The 18,511-nt window shown below is 34.1% G+C and overlaps 1 protein-coding gene across 1 annotated transcript; it reads right to left on the bottom strand.

Annotated features, from left to right (window-relative positions):
* Positions 1–8,529: 8,529 nt before the first annotated feature.
* On the bottom strand, positions 8,530–15,052 carry LOC134246609 (probable metabotropic glutamate receptor mgl-1). Its single transcript, XM_062728989.1, has 5 exons — positions 14,901–15,052; positions 10,924–11,153; positions 10,549–10,647; positions 10,026–10,204; positions 8,530–9,246 (listed from the first exon to the last, which is right to left on the bottom strand). Exons 1-5 carry the CDS (start codon positions 14,915–14,917, stop codon positions 8,530–8,532), a joined length of 1,242 nt encoding a protein of 413 aa, XP_062584973.1. The 5' UTR covers positions 14,918–15,052.
* Positions 15,053–18,511: the final 3,459 nt, after the last annotated feature.

The following is an 18,511-nucleotide window of genomic DNA, read 5'->3' as shown; positions in this document are numbered from 1 at the left end:
ACCTGTTCACTCAACCGGAAAATGTAGGTCAGATTCAGCATCCGAAGCAAAGCTGGTAGTATGCATTCTTAGATGTATCATCAATGTAAGTTTGGTCATTATATGTCTCATAGTAACTTGGAAATGAAACCTGCACCAAAAACTTTAACCTGTTCACTCAACCGGAAAATGTAGGTCAGATTCAGCATCCGAAGCAAGTCTAGTAGAATACATCCTAAGATGTACCATCCATGCAAGTTTGGTCATTATAGGGATCAAAGTATCTTCGATATGAAACCTTCACCAAAACCTTTAACCTGTTCACTCAACCGGAAAATGTAGGTCAGATTCAGCATCCGAAGCAAGGCTGGTAGTATGCATCATAAGACGTATCATCCATGTAAGTTTGGTCAACATAGGGCTTATAGTTACTGGGAAATGAGACCTACACCAAAAACTGCACCAAAAATGTTAACCTGGACCAAAAACATTAACCTGGTCATTCCTTTGCTGAAATTGCAGCATCTGAAACTTTGACTGGTACAATGAAACACAATAGCAACATCTTCCATGCATGTCTAACCAATATAAAACATAGAAGTACTTAAAAACAAAACTGCTCCAAAAAACTTAACCTTAACCCGGGACGCCGAGGGTATCACATAAGCTCCCCCCAACTTCGTTGAGGTGAGCTAAAAATGGTCCAGATCTATGCAGTGTATGCCCTTGCGAAAGTACGATTTTATGAGGCATCTCGATGTAAAATATACGTAACCTGTACATAAAACACGACATAATTAATAAAATACATCCTCTTTGTAGTTAATTAACAATTGCGCTAAACAAAGGCTATACCTTGGTATTAATCGACTATTTAAAATCTGTATATAATATTCCGTTTAATAATAAAACACATTTTTCGTTGATAAAAAATTTTTCAATTTGCCTCTCACAGCACATGAAGTACGTCATTGTTACCAGTATGACGTCATGTTTACAAGTTCATCGCGACGAGTGCTTTGTCTACAACAAGCTACATGGGATTTAACTAGCAACTTTTTATAATGCATTGATAAGTTATAATGTTGTTTATTATGCTAATACTGTTCAGCGTTGCAGATTATTTCATTTACACATATAATTAGAACTACATAAATGTCATATTTTTGTGTGACATCATAGTATCCTTTTCCCGTATAAATTAGGCTCCGCCCCCTCATTCAAGCCTTAACAATGCTGCGCCCTCTGAGCCCCTATTTTGAGGGGTCAGCCCCTTTTTCTTGATATCAAATGAAAGGTCTGGTGATTTTGAAGATTTTTTGTTCAACACTTATTCAGAGATTTCTATTCGTTGTGGAGCTATGCTAAATGAAAATATTTAAGGGGCCACTCCTACAAGTCCTTAATGGGGCCGTTTTACAAAAATTCAAAGTATGCATATTGTTTAAAACATTATTCTGAACATCTTTTGTTCAATATTGTTATCAAAATATTCCCCCTTTTCGAGTTATAAAGCGTCAAATATGTGACATTCTGGCCCTTGTGACCCCTAATTACGCAAGATATGCTTAAAAGTTTAAAATATATTGTTCCAAATGGTCTAAAATTAAATAATATCGAAAATTCGAACAGAAAAAATGATAAAATTTTTTGGTCATTTGGGGGATCGAACCCGGGTCGCCCGCGTGACAATCCAACGCGCTAACCATTTAGCCATCGGGATCGCCGCTTCGAATTTTCAAATGCAAATATCTCGAGATTCGCTTTTTCGATTTTTAAACAAATTACATATTTTGCTTTTGCTAAAGAGTCTCTGCTCAATTCAAAAACAAAAATATTCAAAACCAAAAGTTGAAAAATTCCGTTATTTTATTCGCTTCCGGTAGCGACAGGAAGTATTGATGACACACGAAAAGGTGAATCTGCAAAGCTATAGATCATGAACTATCATCTCCAATTAATCTTCACTTCATATCTTAAGCAGTTTTCGTTAAGTAATCAAGACAAAATTGCATTTTAAAATTAGAAAATTGGCCATATCTCACGACCGGAAGTGACAACGTCAACGAAAAAAATTTCCAATAAGGTTCAGTTCAGTACATATCAGATGTGAAAGTTTCATGAGAATCGGCCCAGTAGTTTACGAGAAATCACGTGCAAAAAATCGGTAAGAATAATAATAATAGGGAAAAAGAAACCGAAGAATAACAAGAAGGTCTTCCGTTGGAGACGGAAGACCTTAATAATAACTATATGAGATCTCGTTGCGAGCAACGAGTGGGCCTTTCGTCCAATTCTTGATGAGCTGAGATAAGATTTTGATTGCGATTTTCATTTTAAAATAATGATTTACCACAATCTGTAAAAAGACATTGAACATTAAAGTCTTTAAAAATCGGCCTTTTGCCCCTAATAGCCCCTAATTTTAAAAATCGGCCCTCTTTTTTCATATCATATAAAGATCTTAAGATTTTGAACATTTTGTGTTCAACAATTGTTCAGAAATTCTTTTTCGTTTTTGAGATATAAGAAAAAGAAATGTTGGGGCCAACCCTTCAACTCCTTAATGGGGACGTTTAGCAAAAAATGAAAGGTTGCATATTGTTTAGAACATTATTTTGAACAACTTTTGTTCAATATTGCTTATCAAAATATATCTCCCTTTCGAGATATAAAGCATCAAAGATTTAGCATTCTGGCCCCTTGTGGCCCCTAATTATGAACCATACGACATGGAAATCATAATATATAGTTGTAGATGGTTGAGATGAACATCTTTGCTTCAGTAATGTATTACAAAATATTAACTGATAAAGAGTTATAGATTGAAGACTTTTGGCCCCTCTTGGCCCCTAATTTGAGTGCCCAGCCCCTTTTTCGGGATCTCATCTTAAGGATCTTTAGATTTTGAACATTTTGTGTTCAACAATTGTTCAGAAATTCTTTTTCGTTTTTGAGATATTAGGAAAAGGAAATTTAAGGGGCCAACCCTTTAACTCCTTAATGGGGACGTTTAGCAAAAAATGAAAGGTTGCATATTGTTTAGAACATTATTTTGAACAACTTTTGTTCAATATTGCTTATCAAAATATTTCTCCCTTTCGAGATATAAAGCATCAAAGATTTAGCATTCTGGCCCCTTGTGGCCCCTAATTATGTACCATACGACATTGAAATCATAAAATATAGTTGTACATGGTTTAGATAAACATCTTTGCTTCAGTAATGTATTACAAAATATTGATTTTTAAAAAGTTATTGAATAAAAACTGTTGGCCCCTTTCAGCCCTTAATTTGATGAGTCAGCACATTTTTCTTGATATCATATGAAAGATTTTGAGATTTTGCACAAATGATGTTCAGTATGTTTTAACAAAATATTTATACTTTAAAAGATATGATTAAAAATGTCTCAAAAAATCACTCATAAAACGTGTTCTAAATTTTGACCCCTACCGAGCTTCCATACTATACAATTTTGGAATTTTTCAAAACTATTCTGCAATTCACCAAAGTGTCGTCTATCATCACTGAAAATTTCAGCTCTCTAGCTTAATCCGTTTTTGAGATTACTCAAGGACAAGGAGACCCTCTAAAAATCATTGAAAGGGCGATAACTCCCGACCGGAAGTGATTTTTTTCAAAATTCAAAAAATCGGGGGTACAAACTTCAGATAGAAACACATAATCTCTGAAAATTTTAACGAAATCGATCGAACCATCTTCGAGAAATCTTCTGCAAAAAAATTGTAAAGAAAAAAAAAGAATAATAACTAGAGCAAAGCTCGTTGCAAAGCAACGAGTGGGTCTTCCTTCCTAGCGATAAGCAAAAGATTTAATGTTTCTGTCTAGATTGTCAACAATCTAGTTGACAATCTAGACAGAAACATTTAATCTTTTGCTTATTGCTAGGAAGGAAGACCCAAAGCTCGTTGCTTTGCAACGAGCTTTGCTCTTAGTCTAGTCGTATTATTCTAACATTCTCTTTTTCGATTTGTCTCAAAAACCCTTACTTGAATTCTTTAATTTGGTTTGAGCATGAGGTTTAAAGGGTACTCTCTCTAACAGCATTCTTGAAATCGTATCCACAACAGTTGAACTTCCAATATTATGACTTTTGTTATCGGATATAACATTTTTGTTGCAATTATGTTTGTGAAACCTGTCATACTACAGAAACATAAGTGTTTTGCTACATTACCATCTTAAAAATGTATAACTAGGTAAATAAAATAAACAAATTATATAATAATTCAAAAAATCCTAATGTATTTACAATAATGATGAACAATCTTCATTAGTTGCAATCAGTAAGTAGAACAGAAATGTGTTGTGTATTTTTCGAATTTGAAGCTTTCCACTAGCAACTGGTGGTACCTCAATAGGAGTGTAAAATTCTCTGAAAGGTATATTGTGAACATATTACATATGGCTGTGTATTCTTTTTTAGCGGCTTTGGCGGAATGCAGCAATCACTTAATAAAGTACAAAGCTAAAAGTCTTGTACATAAACATAAATAAGAATATCTACGCTTACTTATTCAAAAGTCAATTTCCACCAAATATTGTACAAGCTAAATATAATACATTTAAAGCATTAAAGAAACAAATCTCTTTGAAGGTATTGCCCTGCATAAGAACAATTTGAATCCCCTACACTACGGATGCTCTGTGCCAAGTTTCACTTTGGTTCTGGAAAATGATATTGTGAAATTTTAGACAATGATGATAATGGATAAAATTATGTTTTTAAAAAATTTACTGGTTCCTTTAGCTCAGATGGGCTAATAAGTATGCAACAGGCACAGTTTTGGAGTTGACATTGAAATGCGACTGGACACCTCTTCAATCTTGTTTTAGAAAACTACATGTACATGCCCTATGTACTGAATTCCTTGGAATCATACACATGTTTATGCCTTTAATTAGTTGTATGTGCCAAAATAACAATTTTTTTTACATTATACTGTGAAAAATACACATACATGTATTACAAGATCTTATATTCCTGCTCTTCTTAATCATTAGAATAAGTAAGTCTAAACTTTGAAAGAGAAGACCTTAATAGAGAGGTCAACATGCTACACAAACAAAATCTTATTATATTTAAAAATAACATTTATTCCAATGTAATAACTGGTGCATGTATTTCTGTTACAAAAACTATTTCACTTGAAAAACTGAGAGCAATTGATATGTTCATATTTGTGGATTTATGTTGTCAAATCAAAATTTAAAAATGATACACAGTCTTATTTTCACTATGCTGTTTATTCCAAGTAACATCCAAACAGATGATCCTCTGGCAAATCATGGTCATGCTTGGTATCAAAATTCAGTATTCAGATGAGTCCCACCTATCCAAAAGAAATTGAAATTTTTTAATTTATAATTCTTTTACTAATAAAAAGTACAATTCATGAAATTATAAATTAGATTATCAAATTGAGAGATAAGATATTGTCACATTTTCTGTGTATAATTTGTAAATTTTAATGTACTTTTCATCAATTAAAAGAAGTTTACACCAATTAAGGCAGTCATTTATGCTATCCCCTTATAAGACAACATACAAGTGCAAAGTAATCATGCACTTGTGGGTTTAGGATAATGTGCTAGAGTATTTAATTATGACAAGATACAAGCATGAGGTGACAATGTGCTAGCATGTATGTCAGTGATAATATGCCAGCACACTGAATCCAACATGCAGTGAAGCTAACACTCAACAGATTGTTTCGAGTTGTGTTTGCATGATATTTTGTTTTGTGTAAACACAGCAGCGTGTTGTTTAAAGCTGCATTTGAGTGGCAGTCTGTTGAAATTAACATGCTAACACACTGCAACTTCACATCATTGGAACACCATAATTTTAAAACTGCAAACCAATATCTTATGATTACTAACTAGGTAATTGCAACTGTAAATGCTAATTTCATGGTGACAATTATGCCGGTAATTCACTGTATATCTGAGAACTGATCAATTATAATAAGGCGTGTCCAGATAGGGCCACTTGCTAAAGCTCAATAGCACTTTCATAAAAGCGAGCCAACTTACCGACACAAAAGACACCATTAAGCTATCACACAGCTCGCCATCACAACACTGAAAAACACTTTCGCACTAACACAAGTTCGCACCACACGTTGTCACACTAACACACAACACACTGTCACGCTAATACAATTTCACACAACAAAATATCAGGCTAACACGAGTTCACACAAAACACTATCATGCTAACACAAATTCACAAACACGTTGTCTCGCAAACACAAGTTCACACAACAGGCTGTCTTGCTAACACAAGTTTTACACAACACGCAGTCTCGCTAATATGAGTTCATACAACAGACTGTCTTGTTAACACAAGTACACGCAACACACTGTCATGCTTAGATGAATTCACACAACACACTGTCACGCTAACATGAGTTTACACAAAACGCAGTCTCACTAACACGTGTTTACACAATACACTGTCAGTCTGTCATGTTAACACGTCTCCATATGAGTGCAAAATTCTCAAGAGGGATGTTAAACAATATACAATCAATCAATCAATAAGATTGTTAATTCCTCTAAAGGGATTCCTCTAAAGGGACTCGCATTTCATTTGACAATTGAATACTTTCTTTTCATATGTTGTTTTCTTCTTTCTCCCAAGACTCGAGAGGGACGTTAAACAATATACAATCTTTCTCCAAAGGAGAATAAAGTTCAGAAAAACATATGGTACCTTCGGGTAATGAGACAGCCGAGCCGAAGATTATACACTGTATTCCGCGTAGGAAAAATATTTTAAATATTATAATAATTCAAGGTGAAGTGAAAGTCATCTCTAGTTTCAAGAAGGAGCACAGTTTTATACTGAAAAAAAAAATGCCCCACTAACAGATCTGAAAGTCATTGAGAACCCCTGGTGCGGGATTGGACTTAAAAATGATTCAGTAGTATGCTATCTTTTTTTGTAATTTGTTTACTTCATCGTTTATTAATTATTTTTTGAATAAACATGTACATGCACTGTATACCTGTCTTTTTAGCTTATAGAAAGTCACTGAAAAAAAATTTCATAAGCAAACAAATATATTTGTTTGAATTTTTACAATTAGCAAAAAATGTTACTTGTTTTATTTTAACATAATATATATCTGTATTTTTTTCTTATACATAAAATTTACTTATTCCTTATGCTAACAAGACTCTTTCTCTGGTCTTGGATTCTCAGTTGAGAATACATAAAATTGAGCCATATCTTGAAGATGTGAGATACTGAGGACTCGGAAATGCAAAACAAATAGTTCCAAGTCTTATCCTCCTTGGCCTTGCGTAGCTTCATAAGTTCAATAAAAATGTTGTTCCTCAGGATCTACAAGAGATGTGTGTGTAAAAGCTCATACACATGACAATTAGACAAGAGGGCCAGGGGCCACAGCGCCTTGCGTAGCTTCATAAGTTCAATAAAAATGTTGTTCCTCAGGATCTACAAGAAATGTGTGTGTAAAAGCTCATACACATGACAATTAAACAAGAGGGCCAGGGGCCACAGCGCTCACCTGAGCACATCGGCTAGGAAAAAGCACATATCATAACTGAAAGTTTACTGAGGTGATGGTGGGGGAAAGGGGCTTGAATTTTAACCCCCAAGGGTTCATGATTTGAACTAGAATCTACACTACCTTAGGATGATTCCATATAAATATCACTAATCATGGCTTTGAAGTACTTGAAAAGAAGATTTTAAATATATTGGTTTCCCAATATATCCCTGTGTAAAACTTGGGTCGGCCATTTTGGCCCCACCCTAGCCGAAGGAGTCATGATTTAAACAAACCTGAATCTACACTACCTGAGGATAATTTCACACTGGTTTTATCTTTCCTGTCTATTTGAGAAAATTTATAAAAGATTTTTCCTATATCTTCCTTTGTAAAACATTGGTCGGCCATTTCGGCCCCGCCCTAGCCCCGGGGGTCATGATTTTAACAAATATGAATCTACACTACCTCAGGATGATTCCACGTAAGTTTTATCTTTCCTGGCCTAGTGGTTCTTGAGAAAAAGATTTTGAAAGATTTTTCCTATATATTCCTTTGTAAAACTTGGGTTGGCCATTTTGGCCCTGCCCTAGCCCCGGGTGTCATGATTTGAACAAATTTGAATCTACACTACCTGAGGATGATTCCACATGAGTTTCATCTTTCCTGGCCTAGTGGTTCTTGAGAAGAAGATGTTTAAATATTTTTCCTATATATTCCTATGTAAAACTTGGGTTGGCCATTTTGGCCCCGCCGTAGCCCCGGGTGTCATGATTTGAACAAATTTGAATCTACACTACCTCAGGATGAATCCACATGAATTTCATCTTTCCTGGCTTAGTGGTTCTTGAGAAGAAGATTTTATTAAATATTTTTCGTATATATTCCTATGTTAAACTTGGGTCGGCCATTTTGGCCCCACCCTTGCCCCGGGGCTCATGATTTGAACAAACTTGAATTTTCACTATCTGAGAATGATTCCACATTGAGTTTCATCTTTCCTGTTCTAGTGATTCTTAAAAATATTCATGGCATTAGCCTGAAGGGAACTGCAGTTTTCGTTAGAACACAGTAATTGTCGAGAATCTTTTAAAACTTTCGCAAACATGCAAACAGTTTCTAGAGCAAATTTTACGTAGATATTGTTTGATGCGGCATCATTTATATCTTCTACCGTGGGAAACTCGCAGTTACCACAAGTTTTAATTTCTCTTAATACGTCCTCAAGCCAAGGATTCGTTATCTTCTCTTGAGCTAACACTGTCTCGTTTTGAAAAATGTTTCTCCAGTGCGTCAGAAATTCTTCCACCGGTTGATATGTAGGACTCACAACAAGGTTTCCCCTAGATGCTGGTAAAGTTCTATCATTAAACACAACATTCGAAGTTCCGGCACCTTCTGAAAATATTACTGATGGCGTATCTCCACCGAGTTTCAGGTCTGCAAGGGCCGTCAAAAATTTTTCGGCGGAAATTTGACCACCAAAAAACAGTATGCCACTGACTGCGCCATCTGCTGGCGAAGTGACGTTTTTAATGATTTGATTAAGAAGAGATAATTCAACCCCATATGTTGTATTAAATCCATTTATGGTGCGGATGCATATTCCATGTTTTTTCAAAACCACTTGCAATGTTTCTGCGCCATGAAGGCCGTATGCGTTGTTTTCGTGAACAATAGATACATAATTCCACTGTAGTTCCAACAATAGCGACGTCATTACCTGTAAACAGCCCATTCAATAATAAAGAACAAAAGCATTTTAAAATTGGTAAAGATATACTGATATAAACTCTTCTCTCTTTTTCTGTCTTCGCTTATTTGTTTTTACATTTCAATGTTTCATTTAAGGTCAAGATCTAGTAAATGAAAGGTGCCTACAGATTTATCAAATTTGAGAAATAAATTCCTTTATTGATGCTTTACAACTTTAGCTTGGTCGAATAAGGTGTTTCGGGGCATAATTTGTAGGTAAACAAGATGAAAAACTGTATTTTGAACTGTCATTTTCAATGAAAAATAAGAAAACCATTCATGAATATTGAACCGGAGTTTTTTCATATTCGACAAAGGAAATGTATCCAGGTTGCCTACAGTCTCTCAGAAAACGGTAATTAGTAAGTTCATGGCCTCTTCTTTAAATCAATATCAAATTTAATATAGGTATCCGGTTTACTTTTCATATGATTTCAAATTGAATGTCATGAAAATACCCTATTTTCTATATAATTCTGCTAAAGCTGTAAAGTACGGGAAAAAGAAAGTTGAAATTGATTATGACGTCATAATGGATCTAGCACCAAAAATCAGACTAAAGTTATTTACTAGATCTTGACCTTAAAGCAATTATTGAAAATGATAGATACATCAAATGAGCAAAACATGCATTGTGACTTGCTTTTGCCGTTTGAATTTCGATGGAATATTATATGAATTTCATAACGTTTATCCCTATAAAATCCATAATCATCAAAATTTAAAGTATACATTTTTATACCCCACCTCTATTTGTATATGATCTGAATAAATCGTTCTGAAGAAATTCGGAAATCTGGTTTTATCACTCAAAGACACGCACGTTGAGGAATATGACGTCATCGGGGGCGAGATTGTGACAGGAAGTCTGGATAGAATAGTAGCCACGGATTCTGATTCAGAACTCCTTGTTGCACCAATAATGCCTGTGAAGATGATTCTGTTATTCACTAATAAAGTTTTTGTAGATCGCATTGACTATTTCAATTGTTAATACTGTAGGGCATATGGCAAAAAAATGTGACCAATACATTAATTGATAGCAACATCAAATCGGATACAAGCCAGAAAAACATGATTTTCTACTGTTATACACCTATATATGACTTAACCTTAATTACAAATACTTCTAAATTTGAGGGCAATTACAATTTCATTCTACTTTTGTGGGAATAGCTACTTTTCAGTAAAACTTTTGCTTAATTTAAACAGGAAAAACCTTGATGTACTTGTAAAACCAAGATAACCAAAGTCTGCTTCTTCTTCCTACCTAGGATGTTTTGAGATTTCTCCTTAATTGCTGTAGCGATCTCCATTGCCCTGTACCCGGCCAGCTGTTCTGATTGACATGTAGGGTAGGCAATCAAACCTAGAAAGTATGATAAATGAATGTAACTATACTAAAATTAATTGATATATAAGCAAGAGGCACTTTCCAGACAACAGACATAAATGATCGTGTATGATCCATCTGCGTGGTGCAATATGATTTATTTTTGTTCTGGCGAACATTAAGTTTGATAGCTTTTTCAAAAAACACAGAATAATCTGTGATGATTGATTTTGTTTTTTTTTATAAACAGAGAATAAATAAAATAATATAAGAGAATGATCTCTATTAAAATTGCAATTGTTAAAATAGTACCTATTTTGACTCCCGAAATGTAATTGTTGTCATTCAGTCGCCGTATTGCCCATTTCACTGCTTCCAGTTCCATAACAGACGATGTTGAGACTTTACCATTACATTCGCCATAACTTGTGGAGGAATTTAAAGTGAATAAACCAGCAAAACTTACATCACCCGGAACTGAGGTCACAGGAGAAATAGATGCTTTCACAGAAATCACACTCAATATAAGGAATTGTAGTTTTCTGGGAAAAAAATGAACATGACAAAACTACATGTATATAATGTGAATAGACCAAGTAAGGTTGATTAGTGCAACATCGCTCCATGGTGGTTTGGGTCACAGTTTGTATAACGCGATGATGCAGTGAGGATGATGATATCACGATGGTGCTATGACTATGAAACGATGCATAATATTACTCCATCGTACCATCGCCGTGGCATCATCTCGACATCATACAATAAACCCAAAATAGTTCCATAAACAAAAAATAATGTATTGTTAAAAATATAAAAGCTCTTGCAGAAGAAACATATAGACGACAGTACGAGCGACATGCTAATTCTTCCATGGCACCTGATTCCCCTTTAAATGTTTTTGAGGTCCGTGTTTCTCTGCTCCTACTTTGTATAATTGTTTTATGGAGTTTGCTCTTGAATACTATTCGTTATCTCCATAGGTTTCATTGTCTTTACATTTTTTATCCTTTTCGCCATCTCCTAATGTTGACCCCTTTTTGTATCCTTTGGTACTATAACTTGATTCAATTTAAATATAATTCTAGGTAAGAGTTTCCTACTCTATGAAGAATTTGACTGGGTGAAAAATAGGGATGGAAGGCTAAGCTTCGATCAAGTTAGATCGGTTTTAGAAATACGAAGAAATCTAAAGGGTTAACTATCTAGGTTTTCATTTGAATACTAAACACATTGGCAAAAAAAAAAAAAAAAAAAAGTGCAAGGCATGTAATAATAGCCACTGTATTCAAAATTAATGTGTTACCTGTATGAGAAAAAAATCTCTTTTGCGTTTTCCTTGAAAAAGATTTCCCGATTTACATAAAACACAATTTTAATCGCTGGAAAGGAAATAAGTTGAGAAAAACAGGAAGAAGAAATCAACTGTTTGTACCATTCAGAGCGTAACAGAAAGCCTTTAAAATATTTTTTATTAAAAATGAATTTCTACTGGACAGAAAGTAGGTATTTATGTAATAATAAAGATTTCCCTTGCATTCAATCTGAATTATTAAATTATGTCCGAAATTAGCTTAGTAAATAAAATCTGATAGAAATTGCCATTCTACCTAACATTTTGTTAAAAGTGTTGTTATAAGTTTGTTTAAGTTTAAAAAAAAAATTATCCGAGAAGATTTTTTTTAATCTGAAAAAAATCTATTAAATTAATGAGTTGTGTGCAAAAATGTCTTGTGTTTGGTTTTCCTCAAGTAGCTTACAAAAAATCATTTTAATCTCTAAGAAAACAAGCAAATTCAAAGAAGTGTTGTCCAACGCTTTTGGTGTCTTTTTGGGTGAATTTCATTTTCTATGACATATTCTACAGAATCTTGTCACAGGTAATACACATGTCAAATATGAAAGCCCAATCTCGTCTAAATCAAAAGTTAAAAGGAAGTAAAACACTGTTGACCCCGTATGGCAAAATAACGAAGATTAAACTTTTCTTAAATGCAAATTAAATACTAGTACATGTATATTGGTATTAAATTATCTCACAAGAAATACGATTGTGAAGTATGAAAGCCCTAGCACCACCTGTTCAAAAGTTATGGTCAAGGATAAGTTTTTGAAAAGTAGGTCAAATCCAAGGTCAAAGGGTCAAAGTTTTTTAGTTTTTTTTTAAAAAGGTCTTGCTACAAGTATTATATAGGTGAATTATGAAAGCCCTTGCCCAAACCGTTCAAAAGTTATGGCCAAGGTTAAAGTTTTTAAAAAGTTTGTCAAACTCCAAGGTCAAGGTCAAAAGGTTAAAGTTCTTTATATCCAATGAAAATTCTTGCCACAAGTATTACATGTACATAGGTGAAGTATAAAATCCCTTGCCCGAACCGTTCAAAACTTGCGGCAAAGGTTAAAGTTTTTAAGAAGTAGGTCAAATACAAGGTCAAAGGGTCAAAGTTGTTGGAATCCAAGAAAAGGTCTAAGATCACAAGAATTACATACATGAAGTATGAAAGCCGTAGTCTTTACCGTTCAAAAGTAGTTATGGCCAAGATTCAAATTTTAAAATAAGGTCAAACTCCAAGTCAAGGTCAAAGTTGTTGGAATCGAAGAAAAGGTCCCATCACAAGAATTACAAACATGAAGTATGAAAGCCCTAGCCTTTACCGTTCAAAAGTTATGGCCAAGGTTAAAGTTTTTTTTAAAGGTAATCTGCAAGGTCAAGATCAAAAGGTCAAAGTTGTTGGTATCCACGCAAAGGTCTTGCCACAAAGAATACATGCATATGTGAAATACGAAAGCCATAGTATTTACCGTTCAAAAGTAATGGCCAAAGTAAAATCTTTGATTTTTTGTGTAAAAGTGAGTCAAACTTGGTCAAATTTGGTGGAACCGAAAGAAAGGTCTTGTTACAAGGAATATACATGTCAAATATGAAAGTAATAGCTCCACTAAATCAAAAGTTATGAGCAAGGTTAAAGTTTTTGTGACGGACGGACAGACAGACTGACTGACAGGCGGACAGACGAATGAGATTTAATGTCCTCTCGCATTCGCTAAAGCGGGGATACAAAAAAGCAAATGAATAAAACAGTACGATATTTAACTCCGGACACAACATAGTCTTTACTCCATTTCTAATTGTGATTTGCAATATATTTTTATATCACTTGATGGGATTTCTTAGCACTATCCCAGAGTCTTATGTTGAACTCACAGATATACCCTCTTATAAAGATGCAAATGTATTAAGTTATAAAAAAATTAAGAATCACATTGGAGAATGGTGGGATTTTCATTTCAACCAACTATCCCACCATTCTCCCATGAGAGAAAAATTTTTGGATGGGATATGTGCAATAAAGTATTGGTAAAACATACTCATACTTCAATGAAAGTGCAGAAAATAAATCAGATGTAAACCGTTTTTCATATCCGAAACAGTCACATTGCTGCTTCACATTATCTGATGAGTATACTAGTGTAATAAATATTTGTTTGTTTGTGTTAAATGCCCCTGTAGAGAATTTTTCAGTTATATGTAGACGTCACCACTTGCTGGTGGAGACCTAAAAATTTTGATGTTCGGCACTGTGGTCTTTGAGCACTGAGAGGTTTTTTTTCTTGCCAGCACTTACTTCATGGGACCTCGGTTTCTTCGGTCTCATCTGAAGAACCGGTATCCTTGTCAAATAGTGGGATTCGAACCAGGAACGTAAGGATCAATTCCTTACTTCGGGACTCTAGAACTGACACACTAATCACTGCACCATGGGGGCGACCAATAAGTTTTTGAGTATCACCAAAGAAAACATATATAAATTCAAAAAAAATTAGTCAATAGTTGATCCAATACTTAACCCTGTATATTGAATAATTGTATATTGTTTAACGTCCCTCTCGAGAATTTTTCACTCATATAGAGACGCTACAAACTTCGTCTTATACTTGGCACTAAGGGCAATTGAGCAGTGAGGGATCTTTTTCGTGCCAGCACCTACTGCGACACGGGACCTCGGTTTATACGGTCTCATCCGAAGGACTGGTTTCCACGTGGAACCCGCGACGTATGGATTGGCCTTGACCTCGTATACCTTTGCCGCCTTGGGCCTTATTTTACTTTTCTTACAAAATTTCTAGAAGTAACGCTTGTACTATTGAAAATAACTATCTTCTTGAATTTTAATGGCACTGTACATATCTCATTAAATTTGACTGTGAATTGTTGGATTTTTTTTATACATCGAAAAATTCATATACAGATTAATTGAGGACTAATGCAAAAAAATTATTTTTTTATCACTTACCTGAATTCTGCTTTCATGACTGCTAGAACTGTATGATTTGTATGGAATTTTTTGACCTTTGAAAACCCGAACTAATCAAACTAACTAGAACCATCAAGCCTATTGAAAATTGTCACCGAAACCTGACTTACGTAAATGCTAGCTGAAGCAAGAAAAGGTGCAATCAACTAAATCGTCCTTGTGTAAATATATAACATTAAGTGCAGCCAATTTACAAATGGGAAGTAAGAAAAACTGCATTCAACATTAAAAAGAGATAAATTTATGGGGTGTACCTGCATCTTCCATTTGCTGTATAATCACAATTAAATGTAATGAAAAATGTACAGCGCCATTAAACTTCAAGAAGATGGTATTTTCAATTACACATGCGTTACTCCAGAAATGCTGTAAGAAACGTATGCGTAAAATTAGACCCTTAACGGCAAAGGTAAACCAAAACCAAGCCAATCCATACGTCGCAGGTTCGAATCCCACTGCTGGACGTAGAGACCGGTTCTCCGGGTGAGACCGTATAAACCGAGGTCCTGTGTCGCAGTAGTTGTTGGCACGAAAAAGATCCCTCACTGCTCAATTGCCCTAAGTGTCGAATACAAGACAAAAATGTAATGTCTCCGTATGAGTGAAAAATTCCCGGGAAGGCCGTTAAACAATATACAATCAATCGATATAGTAGGCCAAAGTATTAATTCACTTAGTGTATAATTCTTTGGAATTGATATATTTTCTTTGGTGATAGTCAAAAAAACTTATTAGTCGCCCGCATGGCACAGTGATTTGGGTGTCTATTCTAGAGTCCCGAAATAAAGAGTTGATCCTTACGTTGCGGGTTCAAATCTCACCGTTGGACGTCGAGACCGGTCCTTCAGATGAGACTGTAGAAACCGAGGTCCCATGTCGTAGTAAGTGATGGCACGAAAAAAAAATTCCTCGGTGCTCAAAGACCCCAGTGCTGAACAATTTGTAGCTCTCCACCGGCAAGTGTTGACGTCTATTAGTGAAAAATTCTCGAAAGGGAAATAAAACAACAAATACTCATTATGCTATACTCAATCAGATAATGTGAAGCAACCATTTGTTTGTTTCGAATATTGGAAACTGTTTACATCTTATTCATTTTCTGCATTGTCACTTAAGTGCGAGTATCAATGCTTATTACACATATTGTTGTTCGTCGGTGCATACTGACACAAGACTTCTTAGTTTGTTTGTTTTTAAGCCCAATACACATATTATACCAGTCAACAAGGGTGCATATTGTCGTGTTCAAAATGTTTAAAATAAAAATTGCAGTGGAAGACAAATGCGAGATAATAAAGGACATTGAGTGAGGATACAGTGTAGGTTATATTATCCCCACTCAAAATTTGTATTAAATATATGGAGATATCAAACAATTTTGAAGCTCAGAAGTCCATTAAACAATGCAAAATTATGAGAAGAGCAGACAGAGGGATCAGAGGTAGGATCATGTGCCATGGAGGAGTGAGCATCCCCTGCGAACCGGACAATGTTTTGTTCGGAGTTTAATGTCGTACTGTTTTATTCGTTTGTTTGTTTTTTCTTAGAGATTAATGCAAGATTCAGTTTTAGTAATCTACTTGAGAAACACCAAACACAAGACATTTCCGCACACAACTCATTTGATTTAATCGACCCTCTTTTAAGATAAAAAAATCTTTATTGGAGAAATGATTTTTAACCTTTAATCAAAATGTTACGTAAAATGGTAATATTTATCAGATTTTATTTACTATGCTAATTTTGGACATAATTTGAAAAATTCGGATTGAATTCAAGGAAAATCTTTATTATTAAATGTATACCCACTTTCTGTCCAGTAAAATTTCATTTCTAATAAAAATGATTTTTGTTACGCTCTAAATGGTACAAACAGTTGATTTCTCCTTCCTGTTTTTTTAAACTTATTTCCCTTCCAGCGATTTAATTTGTGTTGTTACGTAAGAAAAGGCAAGAAAAATTTCACGAGGAAAACTTTAAAGTGATTTTTCGCATACACGTAACACATTAATTAACAATGAATATCGTGGTTCTTATTTCCTTACAATTGTTTGTTAACGCGTTCAGTAATCAACTGAAGACCTAGATAACTTGCCCCCTAGTTTTCTTCGTTATTCAAAAACTTTTCTTGAAAATATGTTCTTTTCTTCTTTTTTAAAGTCTTCTTGGGTTTCATTGCGTTCTTCGACTATGGACATTGCTTACCTTTGCAAAATGTTCATTTCGCTTCACACAATGTATTTAATTTCCACACAGGCATCTTTTTTCATAAAAAATCTCTACTTGGAAAATTATATTCAATTTAATCAAAATGTTAAGTAAAAGGTGGTAATATTTATCAGATTTTATTTACTATGCTAATTTTGGACATAATTTGAAAAATTGAAGACAATGTGATTAATGGCTATAGGTTTGCAAAAAATCTTTCATGAAATAAATGTATACCCACTTTAAAGCTCAAAAGTCCATAAAATTTCATTTCAAAAAAATGATTTTTGTTAAACGCTCTAAATGGTACAAACATGTTCATGTCTCCTACCTGTTTTTTTAACTTATTTCCCTTCCAGCGATTTAATTTGTGTTGTTACGTAAGAAAACGCAAGAAAAATTTCACGAGGAAAACTTTAAAGTGATTTTTCTCGATATGCAGTAACACATTAATAAAATTGCTATATCGGTTCTTATTTCCTTACAAATGTATATGTAAATAACTAACAAATAAAATGTTTATTTGTTTATAAGCATACAAATAAACATTTCTCTATTTTTTCTTTACCGTTATTCAAAATCTTTTTTCAAAATATGTTGATTGGTTTTCACAATTAATTGATAGGTTTGATTGCCAGAAGGTAATACATTGTTTTGAAGACCAATGTTATAATTACCTCATTAAATAATTTAACAAGATGCTCATTTCCAAACATGTGGACACTTTTTCCATTTTACAAAGAAAATCTCTTTCCATAAAATTATATTAATTTGAATTGGATTTATCGTGACTTCAAATTTCTAAATGACTATTCTTCATTTATATGTGACATATATCGTGGGGTTGAAAGGATAAAAAAGTGTGAAGACAATGTAAAATGAAACATTGAATATTTATTTTTCTTCTGATTTATTAAATTTTTTGATTATAATTATATTTAAATAAAGTTATAAAACAATTCAAAATAGGGGCGATGAGTAATATATGAGATAAAACATACATATTGATATCAGGTTCCATGGGTACTCGATCGGAAGATTGAGCGAGTAACCGGTTACATCCGCCGTGTGCTCCTTGTCATCATCGGGAAATAACGGAAAAATCCGTCGTGAATTCAGCGTCTATATAATTGAAAACGTCGACGTCAGTCATCATAACTTAATGATAAATGCTATTTGCTGACAAGGTCATTTTATCGACCATAAACAAGACTTGTTTGTCAATAATTTACCTCGTTTTAGATAGAAATTGTACATACGTAGAACATGCTCTTGCGTATCGAATGATTTGAGAGACATAAACCACGTATGCAGTTATTAAGGTATATTGCTGCATAAATAAGGGAAGTTGACGCTTGAAAAGTTAAAGTCATCACGTTTAT

This window comes from Saccostrea cucullata, unplaced genomic scaffold (assembly GCF_032062105.1).
Source record: "Saccostrea cucullata isolate Sc308-1 unplaced genomic scaffold, CSIRO_AGI_Scuc_v1 ctg4353, whole genome shotgun sequence".
Taxonomy (NCBI): Eukaryota; Metazoa; Mollusca; class Bivalvia; order Ostreida; family Ostreidae; genus Saccostrea; species Saccostrea cuccullata.
Note: the sequence above shows the minus strand (reverse complement) of the source record. Positions and strands in the feature narration are given on the sequence as shown.